The sequence below is a fragment of the Gymnoscopelus microlampas genome, assembly GCF_963454915.1.
Source record: "Gymnoscopelus microlampas genome assembly, chromosome: 17".
Taxonomy (NCBI): domain Eukaryota; kingdom Metazoa; phylum Chordata; class Actinopteri; order Myctophiformes; family Myctophidae; genus Gymnoscopelus; species Gymnoscopelus microlampas.
The window spans coordinates 12780942-12801629 of NC_139954.1; the positions used below are offsets into that span (position 1 = coordinate 12780942).

At 39.2% G+C, this 20688-nt stretch overlaps 1 protein-coding gene across 1 annotated transcript; it reads left to right on the forward strand.

Annotated features, from left to right (window-relative positions):
- Positions 1 to 3497: 3497 nt before the first annotated feature.
- Positions 3498 to 20482, forward strand: LOC311064297 (protein mono-ADP-ribosyltransferase PARP14-like; the record flags this gene model as incomplete). Its single annotated transcript, XM_084084131.1, has 16 exons — positions 3498 to 3699; positions 4207 to 4313; positions 5261 to 5291; positions 5945 to 6232; positions 6979 to 7203; positions 7696 to 9368; positions 9549 to 9686; positions 11514 to 11735; positions 12006 to 12075; positions 12699 to 12845; positions 14052 to 14114; positions 14434 to 14610; positions 15318 to 15587; positions 16046 to 16185; positions 19170 to 19344; positions 20010 to 20482. 16 exons carry the CDS (start codon positions 3498 to 3500, stop codon positions 20291 to 20293), a joined length of 4212 nt encoding a protein of 1403 aa, XP_083940257.1. The 3' UTR covers positions 20294 to 20482.
- Between the last annotated feature and the right edge of the window lie 206 nt (positions 20483 to 20688).

The window sequence follows — 20688 nt, forward strand, 5'->3', positions numbered from 1 at the left end:
AAGTCCAGCTTTATACTCAACACCATCTACTTTAACCCAAGTGGTTGAGAAAACCTCTTTTGACAAGATCATTTCAAGATTAGAATTGTTAACCACATTTTCACAACTGAGGGAAAAAGGTTTGATTGGCCCATACTCATTGTGCTTGAGAATGGAGGTTTCCCAGTGATGAGCAATGGTCATCTGATGCTTTTTAGCCAGTGATTTTGTTATGTTTTTGAATATACATTTTATTTCACATTTTTTTGTATATACTACTATTTTTGACCTTTTTTTCAATCATTGAAATTGTTTCACACTGCCCTGTTTTGTCAAATAAAATAACAGTTACTTTAATTCATTTCACCTCTTGTGTTGTGTTTAATGATTTAGAGGAGAGGAGGACAAAACAGGCTTACAATATTTACTCTTAAATATACTATAACACTTCTTAAAAAAAAGTATGCAACTGGGGGAGCATGCTTACAATATTTACTCTTAAATATACTATAAATATACTCAGGACCTCCCTCACCGTCACCTTGTACCTTGTACTCTACTACCCTCTAGGGGTTACACAGAGCTACTACTTCAGACAACCAGACCCGGTCGATCTGGGTCGAGCTGTCTCAAAATCGCGGCTGGTCGAGCTGTCTTGGGTCGACAAGTCTGGTGACCGAAGCAAACACCTTCAACCACTTCAACCTTATACTTTGGGCTATTCAAAAATAGCAAATCTACAAGCTCATAGTGCCGGTCTATGAGCTTGTAGATCTGCTAGGTCTGAAAATGTGTGCAAATCATTGAATATATATATATTTTTAAAAACGAACATTTGTAACTCAAATCTTTGCTTTTGAGATACAAACACATTTTTGTGTGTTTGTATCACCATCAACAGACACGAGGTCAAGGTCCTTGACATGAAACAAGTTGACAACCACTGATTATAGTGACATACGTTTTTTCCAAAAAACTTTTAGGATTTAGAAGAGATTTGTAGAATCCTCCACAAGCAAAGATTTGAGTTAACATTTTTCAAAATAATAGCAATCGGTGTGCTGGTTTGTGCTGCAGGCAGGTTTTATGATATTTGGCATCATACACAAAGAGATCATACGAGAGCACCCGATGATGTACAACTTCATCAATCATTCTGATGCTACATGATGGACCTTGTCTCTGGCACTCTTACCTGTACCAGTCAGTCATAATGGTGAATATCAGATGTTCTGGTCTTGTCCTGGCCTTTCCACAAATGAAACAATCTTTTTGTATGTTAAACAATGTTGTATCAACCCTATTCAGTCTTCTTGATGAGACTGGTGCAGATGCTCTCACTATCAACATTTGCAACTGCTCATTATTGTTGGTCTTACTAGAGTAGTTTTCTCTATCATGATACATGATAAGATATACTACCTTTATTTTGAAGGAAAGTTTATCATCTGTATATGGAGACAGGGTTGTATGAACATCATCATCTCTCTGTTGAGCAACATTATTGAAGGCCTTCTGCTGTGGGCTTTTTGACATATGGGTCATGTTTCTTTCCTTTTTCTAAATGTTTACCACAGATGATACGAAGATTTGGATCCAATGTTTGTACATCACACTCCATTCCGGTAAAAATTTAAAAAAGATACACTTCAGAATTTGCACAGCATCTATGTTGTACGTACACTACTGTCTGTTAGGCTCTATGTACAGTAACCATGTTGTTGCCAGTGATACTAATTAAGGCTCTGTTCCATTCTTGTGAAACAGAGTCAGGGTGCTGCTATTGTCAATGTTCATCTGTCAATTACATGCTCTGTAACACTAAATGAAACTTTAAGCTAGGTCACTCTTCAGCTAGCTGATTAACTACTTGATTTGGCAAGGTCCTTCTCATCTTTTCACATTCCAAAATATTTGCAATGATTTACCTGTCAGTTTATGAAGAAGCCCATGTAGGCAATACTATAGAGCAGGTGGAGCCCAATACTAGTATAACTTTACTGTAACCAAATATGTTAAATTATATAAACTATACATAACTGAATGACTTGCTTGAGGATAACTTTGAGCATCAAATAAATAAAACTAATCGGTGTGATTGATAGTTTCATGTTTTCCCCATTTGGGACACCATATACGTTTAGAGGCATAGCTCCATGTCCGAGTATTAAAGTGAGTCACTACAAAGTAAAGAAAACATTTCTTGAGATTTACATTTCCGCCTTTTAAGTATGTGTTCAAATGACTGTATCTCCTATTTACATTCAGATATTGACATTTGGTCTTTTCTGGAATGCAGAAGGAAGTCCTGGCTTCAAGTATGCCAAGTTTGTATCAATTTCACCACTTTTGCAGTAAAATATTTTTATACAACAATCCATTTCATATATGGGAGGCCTTAGAGATGAGGAAAAACTATATTGTGTTTGGTCCTACCTCCGGGAGGGGTATCCCAATTTTTTGGAGCCATCTAGCCTACTATATCCGAACGCACCCGGCATGTCTTGCTATTTCCGTCTTGGGTAGAAGTAAAATAACTGAAAACTGGAAAGTAAAAATTAGCAATAAAAAGTACCTTAAGTACAGTACTTCAGTAAATGTTACTTTACACCACCAATCACTGTTGCTCACCGAAAATAGCCGCCCCCCTGTGAGCTTGTTGTAGAATTATCCAAGTTTTTCAGCAGGGAAGTTTGCGTATAATTATTGCCATGTTATATGTGTGTATTTTTCTGCTTTCTTAAAATTGTATAAACTAAAGTTTAGTAGAAAAGGTAAAAACATATGCAGATTGTGAGGGCCACAGCTCTGGCCTGTGGTCTCGGTTCCAAAGTCCAAAGCAGAGAACGTGACGTGGGGGTTGCATGAGAGAAACAGGAGAGTGTTGATAGATTAGATCAGATAAGGACAGTAGCCACTGTCAACAACAGTGCTGGAGCCTGAGTTGCGTCATTTAAGACAGTACCAAGTCACATGATTAATCAATAGAAGGTTTCACCAACATGGGTAGACCAAACCCATATAAATAGAGTGGATGCTCACTAGTCAGTACGAAGTGTCCTGCAGGCATCAGCATTACTAGTTGACAGGGTGTTATTGCTGCGTTCGTCATTTTCCATTGTGAGCTCCAAGAGACTGACAGTAAGAATTGAAAGTGTTTACACGCGATAAATGTATGTATTTCTGATGTTTTACAGTTTTGTGTGTATATTTCATCGAAGTAATTTGTTGTTGTGTTGTTGTTTATGTTTCCTTTCTTAGGTTTATAACCTATTGGCCTACTGTAGAAGTGTTAGAGTATGTTTGTATTGTAATGTTAGTATAATAAAATCATAAAAGACACGGGTCTGAGTTGTGTCCGCTAACTCGGGTGCTCCAATACCCTTTACAAGGGGAGATCTAATTAGTTGCATTACGTGACTGGCTAGATAATTGTACACTTGTAGATTTAGCTCAGACTTAGCTCTTTTCGGTCCTAAAGTCAGAGACAGTGTCTTTCGTGTCTTTGAACAACAGCCATGGCCGACGACGCATACACGTATGTGTTGCTCGCTAAGTTCGATGACCCAAATATAAAAAATCTAAACTGTAAAATCCCCAAACTGAGAAACAAACTAGTGAAATACTTTCAAAGTAAGAAGCAATCCAACGGTGGAGACTGTCTGGTTGAATGTGACGAGCTTCATCGAACCGCAGTGCTTCGGTTCCGAACAGAGGAGGGTATGTTTTCTAATTATGACCAGTGGTGGAAGAAGTACTCACATGTTTTACATAAGTAAACGTAGAATACCACAATATAAAACGACTCTGTTACAAGTAAAAGGCCTGTGTTCAAAATGTTGCTTGAGTAAAAACACAAAAGTATTGACCTCAAAATATAAGTTTAAAGTACCAAAATGTTTGAAAATAGCCTATATATGTATAAAATATGGCTGAAGTGATTAATGTATGTTGTACATTTATATTTACAAAGTAACTAACTAAAGTTTTCAAATAATTGTAGTGGAGTAAAAGTACAATATTTGCCTCTGAGATGTAGTGGAGTGGAGTAGAAGTAAAGTACTGAAACTTGGAAATACTCCTGTACTTATAGTAAATGTACTTAGTTACTTTCCACCACTGATTATGACTATTCATATATTTATGGAAATGTTATTTAACTTACACGTAATGTGTTGACATAGTAGATCTATTGTTATTGACAATACAGTGTCTTTTTCTTTACAGACAGACACAAAGTTGTAGGGAAAGATGCACATGAAATCCGTTTGGATCATGGTGTGCTGAAGATAACTGTCCGTATACCTGATGGTGATGAGAGTTCACCAAAACAGGTTAGTGGCTACTGGTTATTATTGAGTAAACAACAATAAAATGGTCCAAACTTGCAAGACTGATGATTGATAGACAGGGATAACCTGATTCAAAGGCGATGGTTAGCCCTGGTCCAGAGCATTAGTGAGTTAGAGATAACTCACTAACGCTCTGGACCAGGGCTAGGCAACAGTGAACTCATGTGGTGAACGTTTAAGTGTGGCATTCGTGACGTATCGAATTGTGTGACTCAAGTACGGTATGCCTACTTTAGTTTAGGATGGACAGGAATCTGGAAAGTTTTGGTTGGCGTTCGTAGAAGTCGACTGTTGTAGTGATAAATATGTTCAGATCACCTTTGGATAATGGTGCGACCTCTGGAGCCACGTAAGTCGATAGGTTACTAATGCCGGAGCAACTTCTGCCTTCCGTCAGTGCATGGCTGGTGATTGACCGGCTTCTTGGTTGGTCTAGGGGACATAGGTGGGCACTCTTATTTTTAATTCTATGTGGGCACTAAGGACATCTGGGCACCACGATGTAAAAATGACTATGTTGTCCAAAATATTGATTAAAAAAAGATTTAATATAAGTATACATGATATGAACATGAAGGTACAGTACATTATTATCAGACTTAATTGTATCCTTCAACTTCTTGTTTATGCCCCAAAATGACTGGATATACAGGTTTTGTAACAATTTGTAGCAACTGTAGAAATATTAGACCTTGATTGTCGAATGTTAAAGCATATTCTATGTATACTTTACATTTTCCAAATATATATTTTTCTTAACATTTTGGACAAAAAAGCCAATTTTACATTGAGGTGCCCAGATGTCCCTATTGCCCACCTGTATCCTGTTACCGTGGGGGGCAGTTTAAAAAAAATGCCACGCAAAATTGGTAAACAAACAAACAAAAAAGCTACTTACCAATGACCAAAGTTTTCTCTTTTTCTTCTAGAAAGCACCTACTGATGACACTAAGAAGACTTGTAAGTATTTATGAAAAATAAAAAGTCAGATGTCTAATAGTCTGTTTGGTTAAAATGTACATCATACAGTAATTCATTCATCACATCTGACCACTGCACATTATATCATTTTAGATATAGGCAAGGCAGGATACATTTATTTGTATAGCACATTGAATACACCAATTCAAAGCCATAAAAAGAGTAGGAGGAATAAAATTGAGAAATAAAAAATAAAGGCATAAAATAATAAAAGTCAAAGTGCATTTGTAGTATAATATACCTTTCTACTAGGCCACTTTAATTTTACTTATATAATATCAGCAATAAACCCACTCATGAGGACTATTGTCTTTCTGTTCTGCCACCATCATGTGGCTGAACATATGTGGGGTTCCCCAAACCCCTCTGAACAGAGCTTATTATGACAAATATATTCCCTAAATGTATTTACTAAAATGTTGCCAAGATGTTGCAGTGTCATGAATACTTAATAACACCCTGATTGGAGTCTCAGAACCCCCTTTCTCTTTAAATCTGGCACACAGTGTGTGCCCCTTTCATTATTCAGGGTAACCAAATTGAATGGGTTATTTCAGTATAGTTTTCCTTTTCTTTCTGATGATGTATTTCTTGAAGATCATCTAATTCTGTGATAAATGTTTCAATAACAGCTGATGCTGCCGTACAGAAGAAACAAATACACGAAGGCCGGCCCATTCCTGTTGCTGAACATCAGTCGCAGGCAGACAGCAGAGATGACCAGAGAGACGTTGAAGAAGAGCTGTGCTCCACTTCTGCTGTCATAGGCAATATTCCCCAGGACGAGGGCCAGGAGTACTTAGAGATGCTGGTAGAGAACATCTTAAAGCATTCAGAGTCCTCTGCTACATCCCCAAACTTCAGTTTGGAGATCCTGCCCGACAAATCATCTGCTGTGGTGACTTTCCAGAGTGGAAAAGGTAGTTGTATTATTTTAGTAGTTCTGATCATTTATCAAGACTTTGTACAGAACAAATTCAAAACACAGTGAAAAATTACAGACAGTACACAACTTTGAGTTATAACGGTACCTTTAAAGACCCAGAGTCGTAATTTGCCATCTTTTAAGTTTATCAATCATCTAGAGCATATACAATATTGTTGTAGACCAATATTTCTCATAGTGGGTGCCATGACGTCAGTCCAGGGGTTAGGGTTAAGTACAACGTTACTTTTAATCAGTTCTAACCAAAACGGAATAATCTCTCAATACATATCGTTGTCCAGGGAATCCTTAGAATACCAATAATCATTATAATGATAACAAATATGTATAGTAGAGCCTATCATACTTGTATGCTAAACTTCAAACAGGAAGAAATGTCTTCCTGTGAGTAAATAATAGCCAACAATTATAGGAAGTAAAAAATATCATTGGGACTTTAAGTAATTGACATTACAGTAATTGATTGTCATTGTGTCATTGTTTACTTTTTCAAAGTAGTTTTTTCTTTCTGAGATACACTTTCTTAAGTAACTGTTATTACATGAATGCTCCTTAAGTATAATTTGATGAGTGTTTTGAACTTTAATGTTTTGTATGGACCTTGTGGTCTGGTTAATACATGATATTATGGTAACTGGTGTCCAAATGGATTATCAGAACTCTTTTTCTGTATGTTATTGTATTTTACTTACCGTCTCATTTTCTATTCCTAACTGACAGAAAACACAGATTTCATTACAAACTGCCCCAGAAACAAGATTTTCAAGAAGAAAGCGTTGTCCGTCTACCCTCTTGAAGTCACAGCCAAAGTCATAACTGAAGACATACCAGATGTTAGTTCTGACCTCCTCATCCTTTATTTTGAGAAAGAAGGCGTGGAAGTGGAAAATGTCAAACTTAATAAAGAGGAACAGTTTGCCATCATCACCTTTAAAACCCCCAAAGGTATTTATACCAATATTACACAGCTATGTAATGTATAGATTTTCATTCTAAATTCAGATACATGAAGTAAAAGAGAGAGAGAGAGAGAGAGAGAGAGAGAGAGAGAGAGAGAGAGAGAGAGAGAGAGAGAGAGAGAGAGAGAGAGAGAGAGAGAGAAACAAGACCTGACTCCTCCTAGAGTCCATACTGCCTTTATTTACATCCATGGAAATTGGCCTAGAGTAAGAGTGATGCTAGGGCTAGGGTGTTATCAAAATCAGGAAGAATTACGTTTTATAGCAATCTGCCCATTGCATTTAGAGATATTGCTTGTGCAATTATAAATTCATACCTAAGGGTGGCACCTGAATCAGTAGGGACCATCCTCTGTGGAGCATGTATGCACTTTTCTTTTACATAATGCAAATCCAGAGTAGATGAAGTTTTGTTAATGATCATAATGTAATGCACATAGTACTAATGGTAAAATTATTCATCTTTTTTTTCTTGTAGCTGTTTCCAAAGTAATTGAGAAGAAGCTCCTCATCAAACAGCAACCGGTCAAAGTCTTTCCATTTTATGACTCTTTGGGCACGGCACTTTATGGCAAAGATAGACCCACACTGAAACTCCCTGCTGCCTTCAGGGAGAGCATTGATCAATCTATATGGACATACCTTAACAACCACAAGGCTGCAAAGACCTTCCACAGTGATCTGGCGAAGCACTTTTGCAAAGCAGACCTCCAAGAACAAGGATCTGTATGTTTAAGGCCCCTACCGTCACTACTGCAGCAAAAGGATGTCAAAGCCAAAGACATCACAGAGTGGAAACATGCAGCAAAGATGGCCTTTGAACAAGCTTTGTCCAGGTTCAAATCTCTGAAGCTTCAGATTCAGCCAATGGCATGGGAAGAGTCTGAAGGGAAGATTGAAGAGGCAGTGTTGAATGAGGCTGTAGTAGTAGTCCCTGATAAAGACAGTGGCGTCTTAGCAGTGGTTGGCCTTTTGGATGATGTAAACAGACTGGAACAGACTCTTAATGAGATACTGGACAGTACTGCCAAAAGGATTCAGAGAGCAAAGTCCAGCATAACTGAGAAGATCAAATTGACACCATCTATTTTCCATATCTTCTCTCAAGATGGCCTTCGGGATAAGCTGTTAGATAAATACCCAGAGCTGAAAATAACCTACAACGGGGAGAGCCAGGAGTTGTCATTTCATGGTTTAAACAATGAGGTTTTAGATGCAAGCACAATGATACTGCAAGAAAACCTAGCATATGGTAAAGATAGACCCACACTGAAACTCCCTGCTGCCTTCAGTGAGAGCATTGATCAATCCATACGGAGAAACCTTAACAATCACAACAAGGCTGCAGAGGACCTCAGGCCTGGACAAGTGCCAAACCCCACATACCAGGTTGAGACTACTGATGGAGTAGAAATTGCTGTTTGCAAGGCTGATATGTGCAGTTACCCAGTAAGTGCAGTCATAAATTCATCTAATCAGGATTTGAAACATATAGGAGGTCTTTCAGGAGCGCTCTTGGATGCTGCTGGCCCTCAGTTGCAGGATGAATGTGACAGGCTAATTACCCAGAAGGGACAGCTCAAACCTGGAGATTGTGTCATGACTGGTGCAGGAGGAAGGCTGATGTGCAAAAATATCATCCACGCAGTGGGGCCTGGATTCGACCAAGCTTACCGTGATAGGGCTGTGGGACAGTTGAGAAGAGCCATTAAAAAGAGTCTGGAACTTGCTGAAGAGCGTGGGTGTACCTCTGTGGCATTGCCTGCTATCAGCGTAAACTCAGGATTTCCCCTCAACTTGTGCGCAGACACAATTGTCAAAGCAGTGAAAGAATATTGTCAAGACGCGTACGGTGACAACACCCTGAAGAAAATTCATTTGGTGAACAAAGATGACAACACTGTTCAGGCTATGGAGACAGCTGTCAGGAAGGAGTTTGGAAACCACGGTGTTAGTAATTCTCAACAGAAGCATCCTAGAACATCAACCAAGACTCTAGGTGCTCTTAGTCATTCTCAACAGAAGCCTCCTAGCACACCCACCAAGTCTCCAGGTGTTCTACACGTTCAGAGCACGAGTAACTCAGATCAAGTTGTGACTAATGAGGGGCTGATCATCATGTTGACCAAAGGGAATATCCAGGATGCTACGGTAATCAATTTTCCTCATTATTTTCCAGATAGTTTGGATTGGTGTAGATTAGTCGATATTAATAGCTATTGACACTGTCACCTGAGTTGTTAGAGGTCTTTAAATGTGAACTCATAATACAATTCTTAAGACTACCTAGTCCATGAAACTGAAAATAAAAATACTTTACTTACATCTTAGACTGACGTGGTCGTGAACACTACTGGTGAAGACCTAGCTCTGGATCGAGGAGCAGTCTCAAAAGCCATTCTTGGTGCAGCTGGACACAATCTTCAGACACTGGTACATGCACAGAAATCCACTGGAAAAGTTGGTGATGTCAATGGCCCCGATTCATAAAGGGATTTGCGACCATATTTTGTACGTACCGGCATTTAGGACAAGTCGTACATATCCACCTGATGCATAAAGATTTTTTGGTCTGTGTTTTGTGCGTCAGGTGCGCACGTTCTCAGGTCAGCCCCGAGGCTGGCGTACCAGGGCTGAAATGTGCGTATGTCTTTAGAATGCTTTATTCTTCATGCCAAAATCAATTACAACAGTGGCAAACCTCAAATAAAATATATATGTGCCCAACATTTGTCAACACATATGTATAAAAAATAAAAAATAAATGTCAAACGATGTATTGCTTGTAGCCTATGCATAATATAGACATGATGTAGATTCCACCGATTTTTATTTATTTTCCATCTCAGCCAAAGTGTCACGTAATAATGAAAATAAGCTATGATGCCTTAATGAAACTGCGGAGGGACTGACTGCATCAGTGTCCGTGTCGCGGTATTAATTTGTAAAGCCTACTGTAGGCTACTGTATATTGATCACATGAACGCCACACACAACAGCCTAATAAATATTACCATCTGATGAGGAAAAATAAAGTGGATGAAAGCTGTGTCCAGAACCATTCCCCATTCCGACGTAGGACAGTGATATCCAAAATGAACTAATTTAATCAATAAGTAATCAATAAGCTCTGGTCCATAATCGGATAGCAGCGTTCCACTTGTATGCCCTGGATTTATTTTCAACATCATCTTTTTGATAACGTGAGCAATGTTATATCCTTTCCAGGTTATTAGTCTATTATTTTCTGGCGGGGTTAAACCTTGTAAACATTACTCATTACGTTCAGCTGATCCATCGTGCAATAGTGGGACTCGCTTCCAGACAGATCAGAATGATGTTCAAGTTCTCTGTCAGTGTCAAGGCATTGCGGCCGACAGCTGTAAGTTTGGACGATAAGTTAAACTCCGGTGTTGCCAGATTCTGTGAGAGAAATAAGCAACCAGGTCTATGAAAATAAGCCCAAAAGAAGCAACTGGCACGCCACTTAGGCCATTTATTATAAGCACTTTAATTAAACCGTTGTGAGCTTGTAGATCTGCTATATTTAAACAAAAATCTTGTAATACAATGTGGAATATTTGGAAGATTTTTTAAACATTCTAACAACACAAATCTGCCTCCAGCTGGCACAAAACATTTTCAGATGGGGCTTATAGGGATAAATTAGCCTACATATTAACTTGGGGGTCCATGACATAAAGATATTTGAGAACCACCGGTTAAAACAATTGAACAATTGTGAAGCAAGCCCAAATAACCAACTACACTTTAGAAACAAGCCCAAAAAACTGCACCCCACTTCTACCAATATTTACAAACAACTTTACAGAAAAATAAGCGCAAATTCGCTTATAATAAGCGGACATGGCAACACTGTGCCGTAAAGTGACGTTAAAGTTGGATGCTGTTGGATGCAGACTTCGAGATTAATCAGATCCTACACCTGGTCATACGCACGTCTCTGTCATATACGACACCCCTTTTGAATCGCACGTCCGTTAGTGAGTACCAGAAATACGACCTCCTTTAAGAACTTCATTTACACCATATTTACGACCCTCGTTATGAATCAGGGCCATTGTTACTAATGGCTGCGACCTGAAGTGCACCAAAGTCTTCCATGCTGTCACACCTTATTGGGACAAGGGGCATGGCACTGCTGAGAAGGTAAAGTATGCAACTTTATACCTACTTTATTTTAATAATTTTATATCTATTTTGTAACCATAGTTTTATGATGTTCAGCTTTGCGCAGAGAAATTAACCAAAATGCTTCCACGTCATGTCTTACAGATGCTGAAAGGGATTTTTAAGGATTGCTTGAGCCAGACTGAGAGCAGCGGTCTGACCTCAATAACCTTCCCAGCCATTGGCACAGGGAACCTAGGCTTCCCTAAAGATCGTGTTGCTTCTCTACTGCTGAATGAAGTCATCAAGTTTAGCAGTAGCAAACAGCCAAAACACCTGAAGACAATAGTGATCATCCTTCATCCGAGTGATGCATCCACAGTCCAGGTAAACAAAACCAGTGCATTCATTCAAATGCTATAAAGAGTCTCTGATTCGCTGTCCGATGCTTTGTAATTACCAATCAAAACAAAACTTGGCTGGATGACAATCATCAGTGAATAGAAGGGGGGAAACCCCTGCTTGTTTGAAACCATGTGGTGCTAATAAGGGTTTTGTCAAGGCTGTCTTTTTGTAATATATATATTTATTTGAATATATGTGTGATTTGTGAGCTGCTGATAATAACTGGTCTCTCTCTCTGCTTGCCCTCCCCAGGCTTTCAATGATGAATTTAAGAGAATATTCACCCATTCAGGTAGTTCACAGCCAACTACACGTAGTACAGGTAGGCTGCAACATATGGTTTGAATGATAGTAGGCAAGAATTGAAAGTTCACAAAGGGATACTATTAATATGGTTATGTATTTTAAGAAAAGTGTGTATAGACCAGCAACATTGTTTAAAAAATAGTTATCTGTGTCATTGAAAACTTGACTAACCAAACATCTTTCCCAAAATGCATACATACGTACAGGGCCGGCCCTAGGACTTTCGTGGCCCTAAGCAAGATTTTTTTTGGTGGCCCCCCTCCCCAAACGCCCCCATTATAAAATCATTGTCATGTTTTATTGCATACTAAAATAATAACACTAGTTGTTGGATAGGAGATACATGACATAATTACAATATAAAAGTGAAAATTTAAAAAATAAAATAAAATAAAAAATTAAAAAAACTTTTTTTTTTTTTTTTGTGGCCCCCTAGTGGTTGTGGCCCTAAGCGACCGCTTATGTTGCTTATGGCAGCGGCCGGCCCTGCATACGTAGCACTTTGGAATTAATCAAACAGTATTTTTGTATACATCAAATCGTTTGTGTGCCTCATGAATCGAAAATGATGCTGTTTGGTGTGTGTTTGCTCTGTTATTTATCTTTTTTTTGTTTTTGTTTTTTGTTTACCCATGCAAGGTCCCTTTTCCAAAATCATCTCAAACTCAGGAATGCATGAGACCAAAATGGGAAGAGTGGACATACAGGTTGTCACAGGGGACATAACTAAGGAGACGACTGATGTTATCGTCAACTCTTCTAATGAAAGCTTCACTCTGAAGTCAGGTATATCACAAATCAGCTTGGGGTCTTCAACAGGGGGCCAAATCTTTGTGTGATAGGATATGTTTTTTTACATTAACCACTTGAACCCTAGCATCCCTATTCTGAGGAGAACACAGATGCGCTGCGAGGCGCTGTGAGTTTGTAGATTGGCATTTTTTGGCAAAGAGTTTGGTGCAGAGGGAAAAAAGAGCAGACCAAGAACAGATTGAAAAGTCAAGTTTACTAAGTGTCGATGGTCTCAGTGGTTAAATGTCTGAAAATACACATTAGCATGAATCCAACACTGATGATAGTGCTGCCAAACAAAGTCTATGAAGCTATCAATGAAATCTATGATTTCCTTAAATATTTTATACAATATTTAGTGAGGGTCCCTGCTTCAGCTAGGGGGTCCTTGGTCTGAAAAACATTGAAGATCCTTGAGAGAGGGCAAATTACATGCATGAAAAGTATCTCTGGAATATTGATGCATTCTCATAAAACAGTGGATCTTTTTTTTCTTCTGAAAATACACATGAACTTGAATCCAGCATATTATCAGCAAAGATAATGTGTAAGCAAACAATAATAATAATAATAATAATAATAATGTACACAACACTGATAATAGTGCTGTCAAATGAAGCCATCAAAGCAACAGAATCACCTTGGAGACGACAGGCACATAAGACATTAAGACCTAAGGCCGATTATACAAATGCCTTCTAAATCAGTAGTTCTCTAACTTTTTTTTTGCCAAGGACCGCCCGAAATTACTGTATATGTATTTGGCCGCGGACCCCAATCTGAAAATGTCTAGTATTACAATGTACATTTAAAGGACAGTATGTACAGCTAGCAGTGTCCTCCATTTGTTATGTCATGATACTTCTCTGCTAACCGTACAGTCGCCTTTTCAGCAGGTATTATTCAGCAGTTGATGTTTACATTAATTTAAGTTGACTTCAACTCAAACTAGACAGTAGACTTGAGTTTCTTGGAACAGCCAGAGTGATTGTACTGGGCAATTAGACAATCTGTGTAATTAATGGATAAAAATGCACTGGGTAACTCTCTGGGTTATGTATTTTTAACTATAGGAGTGTGAAGTAAGGTATTGCTGGGAAAAAAAGTGCAGTTATAATACAGCAACATGCCATAGGAAAATAATGGTTATTCGTAACTGTTATTCCTTTCTTTGTTGTATTCTGTCTTTCGCTACTCCAGGAGTGTCCAAGGCCATTCTGGAGGCCGCTGGTCAGATAGTTGAAGACAAATGCAAAAAGCTTGGTAAGAACTTTTTTTATATTTATATTTTAACCACATGAACCCTAGGGTCCTTATTCTGGGGGGCAACATTTGGCTAAACATGGCAGATCTACAGGCTCACAATGCATCGCGTAGCGTTGTGAGCTTATAGATCAGCTATTATCTGCAAAAATATTTGGTGTAGAGGGAAATACTAGTGCACCTAGTATGGGGCACTGGGGGACCACAATCAGCTAAGTCAACAATGAATGAATGAATGAATGAATGAGGTTTATGTTTTCATTCTTAAGTAAAAGAAAACAAACAAACAAACACAAACAAACATTGTCCCTATATTCAGGTGCTCAAGGAAAGCAAGGCATGATAATGACCCAGCCAGGTAATTTAAAATGCAAGATGATCCTCCACCTGGTCGTACAGTCGGCCCCTGTGAAGATCAACAAGGCTGTGAAAGATGCTCTTCAGATGTGTATGAAAAACTCCTACACCTCCATTTCCTTTCCTGCTCTTGGTACAGGTGAGACATAACTGTAGAATATGGAATACATGGAGGGAAAGTGTCCATGGTCTGGTGTAACTTAGTGTGTAAAGCATGGCATTATCACTGCAAAGGGTAGGGATTTGGTCCCGGTGAGGCACAGTCATGCTAAAGATGTAGTACGGACTTCTGGTAATGTAGAGTGATTTGTGTTGAAATCTAATGCATTTTTAGTCCCGCTTGTGGCAGTTCTGTAAAGACCATGGGCACACCAGCATACATAATATAATATAATATCAGAGTGATATTTCACTCTGAATTCAGGTCATTTCAACAAAATAGTTGTGATCTCTTCCTTCGCTTTCGGAGAACTATGAATGATCACATAGAGTTCAATTGTTGTGAATTTTGACATGTGTATTCACAACATTGACCAATAACAACACTGTCTGACTCTGTTAGCCTTGGAGAGGGTGGGGGCAGGAGCATTGGGGAGTTAGCTGACCTATCATTTTAGCTGATTTAACTGATCACATAATAAATTAACATTGTTTTAACATGTATTCTGCTTATAAGTAACGCTAGCGGTTTACATTTACGTATCAGGCCCATCAGAAATCTCATTGAACTGAAGTTTGTTTTTTTCGTTTTGGTTGAACCCACAAGGGAGATCCTTTGATATTTTCCGTGTAGGAATTTCGCTCTTTTCCTTGTAACAACGCCCACAATGTGTTGTGCGGTTTTAGGTAAAGGCAACATACAGGCAACTGAGGTGGCAGATGCTATGTTGGACGCAGTGGTGGATGTGTTGAGTCAGAGCAGTCAGAACTCTCTGAAGACTATCAGGATAGTTATCTTTCAGTCACAAATGCTGAAAGAATTCCACAGCAGTATGCAGAAGAAAGAAGGCACAGACCAGAAGGACAAAGGTACACACCAGAAGGACAACGGCGCAGACCAGAAGAACAAAGGGTCTTCATCCAGAAGCTGGAGCAACATTTCCTCCGTAGTAAAAGGTAGTTGACAGTTTTTCTCAAGCCTGTCATTAGAGATGCTCATTGCTTAAACAAGGATCTGTTTGAATTTTCAAAACCTCTTGACCTGGTTCCTGACGCTATGGCAGGGGCGTCGTTACGTGGGGGCTTCGGTGGCTATAGCCACTAATGTTTTATCCAAAACCACCAATAAAAAATAGAAAAAAGTTTTTTAATTTTTGATTTTTTTAAAATTATATATCTATAACCCTAACCTAACCCTACAACCAGCATAAAGTAACAAAAAATGGGGGGGAGAGTAAGTTTGAATCGACTTGAGCTTGCAAGTTATGTATAGCTTAACCCTGTCTAATATCCTGGTGTGGCAAACCCCACAATCTGGTAACCCCAGTTGATTAAAACTAATGAGTTGCTTGCAAGTACTTAATGGCCTGATTGACCTCTGTAATGAGTTTTAATGCTTTGAACTCTACATACAGATGCTAAAAATCTGCCTCAGAACTGGGATGTCATGACAGCCAACACCCCATGCCAAACCGTCACTGTCCAGCCTGGAATCCAAGAGCACAATGAAGTCCTGAGTCTGTTCAGTTCTTCATGTAACCAAACGGTTATTAAGGTAGTACATTTGTTTATATGTACTGTAACCCTAGCTTGCTATGCAACAACTTCCTTAGGCTGGAGTTGTGCTTATACTTTACTTAAATGTATAAGGGTTAAAGACATTTTCAGTAAAACATTTGCAAAGTACTGTATGCTATTTGTATCAATTCACTCAAGTCAAGAGCCATGTTTTAATGCAATCATTATGCAGACTGCAGACTGCATAATAGCATCTGTAATACTAGTGTACCAATGCTACTGAAAATGTCCCAGATTCACCTCAATGATCAAGATAGGTGTCATACACATTCTAATCTCTCAAGAACAGATTCTGCTCTGCGGTGGAATCTGTCGGTAGCCGTGTTCACAACGCGTGCGCATTGGTTTCAGGTGGGTGTGCCTTCAGATCAGGAAGCAGGCCGCGCTTTACCCAATCAAATGTAGTGGGCGGGATTCACATGTCCGTCCACCCTTCCCCCCTCGAAACTAACCAAAACTAATTTAACAATAGCGTCCTCGGAGCAGACAAAACCACGGAAAGATATTCACATTTTAACTTACTCTTTCATCATAGAAACAAGTGGGCTTATAACCAAAACCATCCATGTTCTCTGGGCGAAGTGGTGTTAGTGTTCCGTGTAGAAATATTGTTAGTGGGAATGAAAACATAGTCGCACCAACCGGAAGTGATGCGCTGAAGGCAGACACAAACCCCGGTTTTCTTGCGCACAGGTGTTTCGTTTGCTTCCTGCCAGACCCAACAGACAATGCAAACAGCGGAGGTCGCTGTTTTTCATTTTCAGTTGGGTCTGGCTACGCGAGACTATACACATTCACACAAGTATTGAGAATGATAAAAGTCGAGAGAGGGAGATTAAAGTAAAATGTCTGTAGCAATGCTTTTCAGTGTGATTGCTGCCTGCCTTTCCCCATACTATAGCTTTGTATAAGCTTTACTTTATTTACACTTTACACAAATGAAAATATAATTCATACATATTTTAAAAAGCACCCTGCAGCTCGTGGGCAAATATGCGCAGTGGCACAGGCTAATTAGCTGTAGCTAATAAGGGAGATAAGCATAGAAAATGAGCCAGTTAACCATGGCACAAATATAACAGATCATGTAACTTCGACTACGCCACTTTGGGAGTTTCGCCCAAAGAATCAATTAAAGCGCTAAAGTAACTAAGTATAACACAGGTACAACACAGGTTCGTTTGTAATTGACTGGAGCAGAGACGTGCTAGTCAAGGTAATCAATAATATTTATTATAAATGCCACAGTAATATTATCATGCTATTATACAGTACTTTAATTAAACAGGTAAATCACAATTTAAATCACAAATAAAGGTTAAACGAGTCAAAAGCACTATACTAAAATATATCAGTGAGAGACACAGTCAGACTGTAGGGGGGGAAAGGAGAGACGGAGGAGTTCGTACAGTGACACTTCAAACTCTTCAAACACTAAAAACACACTTACACACAATACTAGGTGGGTTAGGTGCACACAAAACCACACCATACGGCATGCAGTGGACAGTAGAAGGTCTCCCCCACAGTGCGACTGGTCGCCTCCAAATAATGGGGTACAGAAATGGCAATTAGATAATTATATATATAAACAGTGGCATAATCAGTGGCAGTTGGGTGATCGATGCAAAAGTAAAACACAAAATACAGAAATAACTAAGAAAAGAAAAGGGGCAAAGGCAGCAATGGAGCTAAGGAGCGCCTATAAAACAAAAGACAACAGTTAGCCCCCAGGCATTATAATTATATATCAAAATACTTTAAAATCAAAATACAAAACATTAAGTACCTCAACAGTCAAGGTCTGTCTATAGGGCAGGGGCGCGGCAGCATACACAGTGGCACCATAGCAGGGCTATAATGGCTGGAGCATACAGGGGCCTATAAGTACAGAATTATATTATAACCAAACTATATGAGGGCACAATCCATACAAAGGCAACTTTACACCACGTACCACGGATTAAGTGAGGTTTGGGCCCTACCACTTGGTCTAGAAACCCCCTCTTGGCCTTTGCTCTGCACTCAACAGTGAGGCAGAGAGGAGGGCGCCTGAGGAACATATACCATTAATAAAATACAAAACAGTAAACAGTTTAAAAGCAAAACAACACTCCATTACCTACCTTGCTCAGACAAGCCAGTGCCCCTACAGAGTCAGAGAGCCAAGCTAGAATGAATGTATGAGCACCAGGCTTTATAGGGAAGGGGTTAATCAGTGATCACTTACACATGTGTAATTGGGGCGTGGACCCAGAAGCCTGAATGGAGGCAGGTCTCCCTGTTACACATATAACAATCTCTGTAATGTGTCTTTATATAAATTATGAACTGTAATGTCCATACATTACAATGACAAACACTTCAAGTAAGGACGCTTCATCCATACATTACAATGGCAATCACTTGAAGTAAGGACACTTGTCATGCAGTAAACTAAACACTACAATGGCTTAGTGCTCATATCTGAGGCTTCGTCCACACGTACACGGGTATTTTCATAAACGCAGATATTTCGTTTTCGTTTTTGAAAACCTCCGCGTCTACACGGCCCTGTTTAAAAAAATCTCTCTGTCCACACGACAACGGCTAAACGTTACACGATCCATGCAAAAACTCCGTTTACCGTGTCCACACGGGAACACATAGCCGGAGTTTTTAAAAATCTACACTGTGGCAGGAGTTTTCCAAAAGATGCGTTTACATGGAGCAAAAACGCATTTGCGTGTGGACGAACCCCCCAAAACGCATATAAAAAGCTACGTTTATGAAAATACCCGTGTACGTGTGGACGAAGCCTGAGTCTACAGGCAGCTAACAAACAAACGCAGAGATATAACCCAGAGTAACCCACATCAATTGTAGACCGTCCGCTTGGTGGCTTGACAATAAAATGGTCATTAAAATATTATATTACCAGACACAGAAGAGGAACAACCAAGTATTTTTATTCTCCCCCAGATTGAGAGGATACAGAACCCAACCTTGTGGAAGAGCTTCCAACTCAAGAAGCAGGACATGGATCAGAGAAACGGCCATAATAACAACGAGAGACGCCTCTTCCATGGCACCTGCCCAACCACTATTGACAAAATCAACGATGCAGGCTTCAACAGGAGTTTTGCTGGGATGAATGGTGAGAGTTAAACCCTGTAAAATGAGTAGAATAGTGTGCACATTGTCATGGAATTCTGGACCAATAAGTAATTGATGAGGCAATAGGAGTCAAGACAATATTCTAGTTGGTGATGGTATGCTTTAATGTGCATGATATCATGGGGAGAAGTACGTTAGACACACAGTCTGACACAGATCGGTGGTAAGGTAGTTCTGCCAACGAGCACAGGGCTCAGACCATAGCTATACTAGCTGCTCCAAGGACAAGCTGAACCATAACAGACAGTCTTTAACAAAAACAATAGCTATCAGGCCTAGCAAGACTTCTTGCCTACAGGCTATCAAATATCATGTCATATCATAATGTATTATATAAGTGATGGTAAAGTATAAAGGTTAGATATAAATAAGCATAAAAAATATATAGTATAATGTATAATTCTTCCTCAACATCCAACCCAAATTTAGTACAGGTGCAGGGTAAAATAGTTCATGCCATTTACTCTCATTTCGCTCTGGATAAGAACATCCGTCATATACCTACATTGGAAGTCGTTTAGTTGGAAAGGAAGGCTAAATTCAGAACACATACTGTAACTGTTCTTGTGTAAACAATTGTCTTTATGGCCTTTGAACATACATGAAGATACTATGGCTAAATGTTCTTCTTCTCTCAATTTTCAGCTGCCGCGATAGGCAATGGCACCTACTTTGCCGTACATGCCAATTATTCCGCCCAGAACACTTATTCCAGGCCGGATCCTCAGGGCCAGAAGTTTATGTATCTCTGTCGAGTCTTGACTGGAGACTTCACTCTGGGGAAGCGGCACATGATCGTGGCACCAGCCAAGAGTTCCAACTCCTCTGTGTTTTATGACAGTGTCGTGGACAACATGCAAAGCCCAACCATGTTTGTCATCTTCCACGACTCCATGGCTTATCCTGAATACTTAATTACATTTAAGTAAAGCACGTAGAGAGAGGGCATGGAAATAAGGTGCCTTACGTTTTTCCTAGCCTGTTGATCATATGCCCTTTGTTAATCGTTCTAGTTGAATCTAATTGTATACTGCACATTTATTCATGGTGCTGAAGTTTTAAATATGGCAAGGGCTACTTTTCATATCCTACTACTGTACAGTATACTGTACTATATGTTTCCCCAGATTCTTCTGCAGTCTATACATTCCCGATAACACTGAATAACATAACAACGATATAACAACGATAAGTCTTTTATCAGACTATAACAACAGCATGATTATAACAACACTGGGATTATATAATTGCTAATGTTAAACTAATGGAAAGTATCTGAAGTCAAATTACTTCTTTATAATATTTTTTAAACATTTTCAAAGTA